The 10,860-nt window shown below is 28.4% G+C and overlaps 1 protein-coding gene across 2 annotated transcripts in view; it reads right to left on the bottom strand.

The window, feature by feature from the left end:
* Positions 1-1,721: 1,721 nt before the first annotated feature.
* LOC142322249 (clavesin-2-like) overlaps positions 1,722-10,860 on the bottom strand; it is a 72,782-nt gene continuing 63,643 nt past the window's right edge. For both annotated transcript variants that reach the window (XM_075361123.1, XM_075361113.1), the window contains exons 5-6: positions 7,775-7,914; positions 1,722-4,160 (exon numbers count right to left, since the gene is read on the bottom strand). In XM_075361123.1, coding sequence (XP_075217238.1) covers positions 4,121-4,160; positions 7,775-7,914 — 180 coding nt within the window. In that variant the 3' untranslated portion in view covers positions 1,722-4,120. The remainder of the gene's footprint in view (positions 4,161-7,774; positions 7,915-10,860) is intronic.

The following is a 10,860-nucleotide window of genomic DNA, read 5'->3' as shown; positions in this document are numbered from 1 at the left end:
TTGCATAACAATGAATACACCAAACATTCTTCTTCCTTCCTTCAACTTACAATTCTGGCCTACCATTACAACCAACTCCTTCTGGCAAAGGGAGTGCATTGCACCCATCAATAACTAAAATCCCATCAGACACATTTCTGTTCATCCAAAATGTATTAGTATCAAAAGGCCTTCAGTGGATGGGGTCAGACTGAAGAGGAATCCCTAGGAGAGTTGTAGTTACGTTGCTAGTCTCCACCAATACCTTAGTTACAACCCAATCATTGATATTTCAAATCTAATCTGCAAGGACTGGAATGCAATCCACATTCCATTTATAAACAAAACAAATAAACAACAAATAAAGTCATTAAATAAACAAAAACCCACCCAACAATAAGAAAGATCTAGCAGCAAGGGATTGACATCCAGGCTCAGCAATGAGTAGGGGGCTAATATCTTTGCGTTTAGTTTCAGTCGTGCAATATGGCAAGATGTCACCACGTATGGTTCTTCTAATGAGTAAATGAATTAAAATGTTTAATTTTATGATCAAGGAACATCTATAGAAGATAAAGATATTTAAACTTATTCCACACAAAAAATTATCCAAGATCAGCTGCAATCATTACTATATGTGGAGCTAACCTGTGGTTGCAAAGCAAGGACAAATCCAGTACTTGAAAGTTGGGGGAGGAATACTATTTTAATATAAAAACAGAACTTTTTAGGTACATTAATGTTCTAAATATTAATAATATTATAAATTGATCAATTATTTCCTTACTTTCTAGTTACTATTAAAAATGTTTTAATAAAAAAAGAAGGACATTATAGAACCATGTATTGTATATTACAATTATAATACGAAGAATAACCAAAATAAAGAATAAACATTTTAATAGTCCATTCACAGTTATAAGAGACATATTTATAGGCCCACTACAATTTATTTAATATAAGTATTAAAATGAAATACCATAAAACTTAACCAAAGTTTTATTTCAAAAAAAGATATTTACACTTCTTAAAGTACAGAACTATAAAACAAACACAATATGAAAACATGTTTCTTCCCAAGTTATTAACTCTATTTACAGTGGACAGTTTTTCAAAATATTGGTTACATTATAAAATAATTTATTCTTATCTTGAACTACTAAGATTTTATAAACTATAAATTAGGTTAAGCTTTTTACACAATAAAATTAAAATAAATCTGATTAAACCTAATCACAATTAAAACTTATAAGGCTAACTTATTTATATGTACAATACTAAGTACAAAATAACCTGCTCTGTTTAAAATACTGAAACACCATGCATTGTTTAAAAAAAAAAAAATATTATGCAGATACCACCAAACTGCTATTCCTTTATTTAATAAAAAAAAAAAAAAAAAAAAAAGAAAAAAATTAGAAACATTAAAATCTACAATTATTTTTAAGGGAAAATATTCCTCATTTATTCTATATCATTCTCGACAGCAGAACTGCAATGAAAAACAATTCCAAATATTTGCAGATTGCCTTTCATGAAGGCAATATGGAAGGCTTTTACATTTTTCACAGCTCTTTTTGTTTCGCTTTTCAAATTTCTAAGAACATTGTTAAAAGTTTATTCAAATATCAAAAGAATAAAAAATATTTTTGACTCTACACTATTTCAAGAAAGGAATAAAGTCTGATTTAATAATTATCATAAAATAAATCCACTTAAATAAAGATATAAAATATAATAGAAAATAAAGTGGAAGTTCCAAGGGAATTATAAATATAGCAGAGTTCAGCAAATACTTTAAACTGAATTTCATCTTAAAAATAATTTTTTTTTGTATTCTTATGTAAGAAAAAAGAAAGAAATTGACAAAAATTATAGATATTTTTTTTTCTCAAGTAAGAAATTGCAATTCCAGTACTACTTTACAGGTTGAGACTTGGATTCAAAGGCATAATAAAAGGTGATTTGAATGAATACAAAAAATATCCATAGTACAGCATACTTTCTGAATCACAGCCAAAATGATGATATATATATATATATATATATATATATATATAACATCCTGTAAACAGATAATATAATCATATTTTATAAATGGATATTCAAAGAACAGAATATTAAAATATCTTTTTCGCTTAAAAAGGTAAGGAAAATCCAGTGTATAAATGGAGATAAAACTTCTCAAACAGTACTACATTATAAGCTGTTAAGAAAAAGAAGATAATGGTAACTTGTGAAAGCAGAGAGCATTTTTATTCCATTTCATCTTTTCATCAAATTTTTGAACCCTCCTAGAAATTAAACTCAGGATTTTAGTTTAGCTGCGACCAACCCAAAAACTTGTCACTGATGTAGTTGGATTATTTTTAAAGTACAGCTTGCAATTTGAAATGTTCAGTGAAGGTTAAATAGAATAGCAAAGAATAAATATTATGAAGGCAAGAGGCAAAAATTTTAAAGTGAGAATAAAACGTATATCAAGAAGAAAGAGGAGAAGGAGCAAAAGTGTGAATTTCACTAAATACTAACTTTTATAAATATTATATTTTCATAAAATCTATCACTCATTAAATTTATACTAACAAAATCATAAATATTATTCAATATCATTTTAGATTAACAGAAATCTTCAAGATATAGCTGAGTAAAGATAAGCAAAATCAAAGCAGAATAGCAGAACTATGAACCAATGTTGACAGAACTATACAATATCAATCTGAACTGTTTTAAAGAGAACAAGATGTTAAGAACTAGAACTAAGATTTATCAAAGCCTACCAATATTGATTATGATGATATTAATAAATCAAGTTAGCATTATTGATAGAGATTAAAATACTTTTACTCTATTTTCTGATCAGTCTTTCAGAAAAATTAAGCACAGATTACAATTAATACATGGATTAATATTATGTTCGGCCCATCACAATAAAAAAAAAAAAAAAACAACAAAAAAACATTCAATAAGGATATCATTTTGTAAACTCTAGTTGAAAAATCAGTACACTACCCATCATTGGAATAATCGACATGGATAAGTTCAATCCAGATCCTCAAAATAACCTGCTTTTCCAAATAATGGTCTACCGTTATCTGTTTATCCGCTGCTGATACACAGACCCATGAAGTTGATAAGTTTTATATAAAAATTAATTCAACACTTGGGTCTTTCTTTTTGGTAAATTTTGAAAATTCTCAAGATATTACTTTTCCTATACATGGTGTTGGGAAGAAACAACAGCTTTCAGCAGTCTGAATTTAACAATCTGACTAATGAAAAAGTCAATATTTTGACTTACTTTGATACTTACTTTAGTAGTATACACACAGTTTAGTAGAAAACTGTGTACTGTTAAACTATATACAGGAAAGTAAAAGCTTTTATACTGATAGACACTACTATTGATAGATGGAGAAAAACCACTTTCCCCAAAGAAGATGGTTATGTCAATCAATAATTTCTGCTCAATATAGTCTTTTGTGCAATATATATCCAGATTTAATGAAAAAGAATATCAAAATGCAGATCCTTCACTTATTTCTTTAGTATCACTCACTATCTTACTCGATCAAACTAAAAAGACATAATTCATCAATGTGGCTGAGAAATAATTGACATTTAGACCATAATAATTTGACAGATCTAGTCTCAAAGAACATCTATGCTGTAGATGTTAAGAAATAACTCTCAATAACAAAGAAATAAGAAATTAATATGGCAGTTCATCAATGATAAGAACAATGTGGACATTTCTCTAGGTGTCTTAATGTAGCTGAAAAACAAAATAATAAACTAAAACTAAAAAAAATGTCTTTTTTTTAGTCTGTTAATAAAAAAAAAAAAACTATGTCTATTTATAGATTAGCTTATAAAAATACCAAGGAGCAGTATCCCAAACAGAGACAGGTTTTGTGAATCAATTTTATATACATATAAAAAAAAAAAAATTATAATAATGAACAAACATATGGAAGCACCAATTACATTTACTAAAAATTGAAACTTCTTAGTAAATTAATAAAAATATTCTTTCTCGTGACTAACTTAAGTAAAAATTAATATAAAAATAGATGATGTGTGAAACTGATGGATTACAAAATGTAATAAAAATATTCAATGTGGCCATCAGTCTTTAGAATTACATTGCTGTATCACAGGTACCATTAGGACCAGGGTTGCTGAAAAAAATAAAAATAAAATAGAAATAAACTTTGCTTAAAATTAATTTTATAAATAACAATAAATATTATGAACAGTTAAGGATTAGATATATAAAATCTCATACCATAAATTATAAAAGTTCTTCTAAATTTTATCAGTATGGGCATCACCACCAACCTTAAAGATTACCTTAATTGTAAAGTATAAACTCACAATCTGTTGTGCCTAAAAGGATATATCATCCTTTTATACAGCTATTTTACGCCCTATAACTTTGTAAATTAGAGTTAAGTATATTTAAGAGTTCTATAATCTGCTGTTGAAGTATTAAAATAGTTTTTTAAATAAAAGTTTCAATATGGCAGCCATGTTTAAAAGGTTTACTATTTACAAATGAATTATCACGTGTAGTTAAATAAAAATTCATAAAATGTACTTACACATTTGTTTTAGTGAGCAAATGCTGAACCAATAAATAGATTTAACTAATATCAAAAAACTTGAAACCAAAAAAATTCCTGAACATCAAAATTAACTACAGTCACTGATTATTAAAAAAAAAAAAACAATAAACACTTTATACAGATATTATAACAGTGATATGATTCACAGATAATAAAAAAGGCAAGAGGTACATAATTTTATAAATACATAGGCAACAATTCAACTTTTTAATTGAAATTGAGTGACAAAAAATAAATTTGACCTTAAAAGCTTTTAAAGTAGATAATTAAAATAATGTTACTTAATGATAGACAACAATAGAACAGTCATCAACAGTGAAATTCTGAAGTGTAATAATTGATCATATTTGAATGATTGTGTAGATTACAAAAAAAGAAGCTCAAAAATTAATTAGGTTTGGCCTTAGGTTTGGCCATGATAGACTGATGAAAACAATGTGTGGATTAATAATAAGCTGTCCATTGCGATAAATAATTTTTTGGAATCATCAACAGCAAGTTCAACTTCTGATCTACTCTACACTCAATACTTAGTCTCCAGAAGATTGTAATACAAAAATAATTCAAGAAACTAAATTGTAAACATCACTAAAAAATCAGTAAACATATCAATATTTCCAAGGTAACTGCATAAAATGTTCTGTTACCTAGACCACATTCAAATGAATTATCTTAACTTATTTACAATGAGGGTTTTATTTTGATTCTTTATAATTTATAAAAACAAGGCAATACAAAAAATGAATTAATGCAATAAAGAAAATAATTTAAAAAATGAGAAAAGAAAACACTAATATTTAATTAACTATAAGCCTGTACACAATATCAAGAAAATAGCACTGGCAGGTGTGTGTGTGTGTGTGTGTGTGTGTGTGTGCACACGTGCACATGCACATGGATGCGCATGCACACACACACACACACACACACACACACACACACACACACACACACACACACACACACACAATACTAAGATCTGCTCACAAAATCAATAACACATAGTATAGAGAGCCAATTGTACTATTAACTTTTAAATATGAAATGGCAAATTTCACTACTCCTTCTCTTTTTCTGTTTAGCCTCTGGAACCAACGTAAGGTATTATTTCAGAGGATGAATGAGGATGATATGTGTGAATGTAAATGATGTGTAGTGTTGTACAGTCCAAGGTCAACCGTTCCTGAGATGTGTGGTTAATTGAGACCCAACCACCAAAGAACACCGGTATCCATGAACTAGTATTCAAATCTGTATAAAAGTAACTACCTTTACTAGGATTTGAACCTTAGAACTCTCGACTTCGAAATCAGGGATTTGTAATGACGAGTTTACCACTAGGTGGGTAAATTTCACTACCCACAAACTGTTTATATTACAATTCTCTTAGATCATGTATATGAAATAAAATAATTTAAAAAACAAAAATAATAGTACAAAAATGATTCAGATAATTATATTTTTAATCATTAAGTAAAAGTATTTACATCAAATAACTTATATATATTATACTTAATGCTTTACCAGTCTTTGTGATGGAATATTCTGACATGGCTGATGTGCATGATTAGGGACTTTGTCGAAATATTCTGACGTCAACTTTTTGACCAGTTTTAATTCATTCTCTGTCATAATATTCCGTCATTTTATGTATTTTTTTTTTTTTTTTTAGTAATACTTTGCAATGATAGATAATGATAGTTGTTAGTTTTAATACAGTATGAAGTGAGGAATTATCATTTGTATTTGATCGTAATCAGCTGACTTGGCTGTGTAGTTTTAATAGGGTTTAATTTTGCAAAAATATTTATTTGTTATAAATACTTTTACTTTAACTAATAAATAAAATTATAATTATTTGTAATTTTTTAGTAGTATTATTTGTTGAAGTTGGTTTTTATTTTTATAAATTATTTTATAAAACCTCCTCCTTTTGTACTGTGTGAGCAGTCAGCAGCTAAAGGTGTGGAGAGCCGTTTGATTTTTTTGGTATTTTTCCTAAATTAAAAATTTTCTTCAATTTTATTTGGTTAAAAATTATAGGGGGACCATTTTGAAAGGGACTTCATTAAAAATAAAAATTATCAAAATCGGTTTACTAATATCGGAGATATTGTGTAACATACCTTAAAAAAATATTGATTTTTTGGTATTTTTCCTAAGATTATCATTGGATTTGATTAAAGTTTATATGGGACCATCCTAAATATATACTCTTAGATTAAAAAACAATTTATCAACATCAATTTACTAACATCGAAAATATAGCATAACATACATTAAAAATAAAAAAACCGGTTAAATAATGAGTTTTCTGCATAAAGAGATGTTTATGTTATTAAAAATCACTTCATTTAACAGATAATTCTTGAAGATTATTTTTTACCATCAACCAAAGTAATTTTGTTTAGAATAAACACTACAGAGTAGTATTTATAAATACTACAGAATAGCATTTGCAATTAAAAAAAAAGTAATCTCATTTTAGTTTTATACTATGAATATAATCAAATAGATTAAAAAAGAATTGTTAAAATAAAAGTTAAAAGGCAGCTTGATTGTCATCTAAACTATTTCAATACAACAAAATATCTACATAACTCTGAAAATTGTCACAATTATTCTAAAGTAGACTATAACCTGGCAACCTTTGGACAGCAAAGCTCAAGATTGTCATAATACCTACACCATGCATCCTTAAAAAAATTGTATTCATTTAATTCCTAAAAATAATTTCATATCCAATAGTTTACATACATAAAAATTAGAAACACAATTAGAATAGAATATTAGAACCCTAAATAAGCTGTACCAAACAATTTAAGTAGGTAAATACATCCTAAAAAAAGTTCAAATAATATTCTTGACATCGCAAATTTTACATTTAAAACATTATAATTTTACAAAAATCTCATAATAAATTAAATATAAAAACTAAAAAATCAAATGAAATGCTTTATGCTGCATAACCGTTTTATATATATATAATAAAATTTATAACCAAAATTAGAAAACAGAATAATAAGTAGGACGCCAGCAAACTAATGATCATGTTTACTAAATACATTACTTGCTTTCTGAATAGTTACCTACAAAAAAAATAAATAAATACAATTTCTCATCATTATTTCATCATGAATAATCTTAAAAATAAAAAAAACAACTACCTTTCACTCTGATCACAGAGCATTTTTTCGGCCCAAACCATAGAATTAAAGGATGGACCTTCACCGCCTAATTCTGGAGGAAGAACATCTTTGCTCACATATTCATGTAGTGTAGTTAAATTAGTCCCATGAACAAATATCTGCAAGTATATAAAAACATACTATTAATAAAATTACTAAATGAAGTTATAAAAATTATTAATTTCAGTTTGTTGTAACAAAGAATTTAGAAAAGAAAAACTAGCATTCATTGCAAAAGTTATGGAATTAATAGAAAATCTGTATAATGAACTATTACAGGTGTAATGTAATATGATATGGAAACAGAATATTTCACAAATATACTTGGTAAAATGTTTTTAATGTTATCTACAGAAAAACATTAAAAAAACACTTTCAAAGAGAAAAAATAATGATCTGAACACGGTGATACTTCACAGTATAGTTTTGTTAAAATATTATTTATCAGAAGAAATTTCATATTGTTATGTAAACTTCTTGCTGTATGGTAATTTTGATTAAATGTTTAGTTGCATTAGAAAACTGCCAATTTTTATTCTAAAATGCTCTGAAATATTTGTTCGAAACATTTTTTTAAAAGAGCTGTTTGTTTTTAGGTACATTTCATAAGAAAGCTACTATTATAATGGGTACCATGATTTGACTTCCAGAAAAACTTCGACATGTCTTCGCGTTTCACATCCCCCAGACCCTAAAACCATCATCAGTTCAAAAGTTTATATAAATATATATATATATATATATATATATAATAATAATAATAATAATTTATTATGTATATTACATATAATTCACTTTCTTGTGGACACGATAATTGCAGTAATTTTCCACCAATCACTTTCAAGTTGATACATAAAGCGTAACAACCCAAAATCTCGGTCGAGTTCATTAATGGGCAATATCAAACCACAGGGGTGGAAATGGGGGCTTTTTCAAAAAAACAAAATATTGCATAATTCTCTTATTAAGTAAAATATCGAATTCTACTTATATATTATTAAGTAAACATCTAAATACTATATAATATCTAAATAGTATTAGGTATACTTATACACTATTAAGTAAATATCAACGTTCCTACTATTTTTGGATAAGGGCCTAAAACTTATCTAAATAAAGTTTTTTGATATCACCAACCACTGGCGCAGGGGGTGGAAAAAATGGGATTTTGAAGACAAAAATCATACCTCCCTTAATAGGCACAATATCGAATCGGTTTAAAGTGATTGTTAATCCTCTAAACATTACCTAAAACTTTTGTCTGAAACAATTTTTAATATGACCAACCTTTACAGCAAGGGAACAAAATATTACTGGAATTGTAATAAGATGAAGCATGTTGTATGCTAAACATGTGAAACATTTTTTCACATGGAACCATTGTCGTATTGAGTAAATTTGAAGTTTTTCTTAACTTTAAGGTGGAAATGTTTTTTATCCTCTGCTTAACACCAGTGAAATCCACCTCCACCTTCCAGCATGCTGAAAGGGTTTTTTCTGATATACATCATAGACTGGTTAGATTAATTTGGGTGATTAAATACTTTATATCAAATTTTAATAGATATGTATGATTATGGTTACAAACTGTTGAATGTAACAGTAGGAATATTGAAATCCTTGTTTCGTAGATCAGTCTTATTGTGCTGCCTTCCACTATAGTATGCGCAGTTTGTTCACACATCCTGTATAAGTTAGATGAATACAACATATATGAAGATTTAAAATAAGTGAATTTCTGTCTGTTACTTTATGTGTATTTAGAAAATTTTCTTTACTTAGATTACTTTTTACAATGGTAGATCAAAAACTTTAATTATTGTTTATACAAGGGTGAATCAAATATAAAGGGTAATTTTGTTTATAAAATTATTGATAAATAATATACACAATTCCTATCTTCATCATTTCTCTACATAGTCTCCTCCATGATCTACACACTTTTGCCAATGATTTTGAAAGTTGAATATTCTTCGTTGATAAAAAGTTTGAGGATGAGTTGTCAACCAATTGCACATGTGCTCCTTGAAGTCATTGTTTTTAAATTGTTCCCCTCTATGTGATTCTTTCAAGAATTCAAACAAAAAATAGTCACAGGGTTATAAAATTTGGACTGTAGGGAGGATGGTCAAAAGTTTCCCTGTGTATTTTTTCCAATTTATCTTTTGTCAAAATCACAGTGTGCAGCCTGGTATTGTCATGGAGAAGGATGACATCTCTGATGGGCATACCCTGTTTTTTGTTTCGATAGGTGGCTTCTGTTAACTACAGTAGCTGGCAATAATAGTAAGCCACATTCACCACTTGTTGACTGTGAAGAAAATCAATGAATAAAATTCTCCTTGAGTCGAAAAAATTTGTTGTAAGAACTTTTCTGGCCGACAGACAGAGGTTGGCTTTCACTGGGCACCCTCATCCTTCCTTCACCACTCCTTAGTTGCCATTTTTGACTCTGAGTTTAATAATGGACCCATGTCTCATCACATATGACAATGCGCCTAAAAAAATCATCCCCTTCTTGTAGAAACTGATTCAGAAGTCTCTCAGTGATCTTCTCCAACCTAACCTGTTTTTGATTTTTGGTCAGCAAACTCGGAACCCATCGAGCACTAATTTTTCTAAAGCCAAGATGATCAGTGATAATGTATTGATTACTCCCACAGCTGATGCCCACTTCTGATACGATTTCTTCAACAGTGAACTGGCGATCCCTTTGACAAGTTCTTGAACGGCACGGAAGTTGTCAGCTGTGGGGCTTCACCTTGAGTGTTGATCATGACTTTCATTTTCTACACTTTCTCACCTGCCCTTAAATTGTCTGGCCCACGTACACACTAAGTTCTGGGGGAGTATAGCATTCTCAAACTGTACCTTTAAACAAGTTAACATTTCCGTGGATTTAAAGCCTTCATTAGTTAAAAACTTTTATGATTATATGTAGTGCAACAGATGATGGAACCTCTTGCTCACTCATGGCTTTACTGACAAAAAACAGAGCAGAGGAGCTAACCAAGTTTCCTCTCTTTAATAAACCAAACATTAACCCCTCGTTAATTTCCGCCATC

This window comes from Lycorma delicatula, chromosome 1 (assembly GCF_047948215.1).
Source record: "Lycorma delicatula isolate Av1 chromosome 1, ASM4794821v1, whole genome shotgun sequence".
Lineage (NCBI taxonomy): Eukaryota > Metazoa > Arthropoda > Insecta > Hemiptera > Fulgoridae > Lycorma > Lycorma delicatula.
This window is presented reverse-complemented; position numbering and strand designations above follow the sequence as displayed.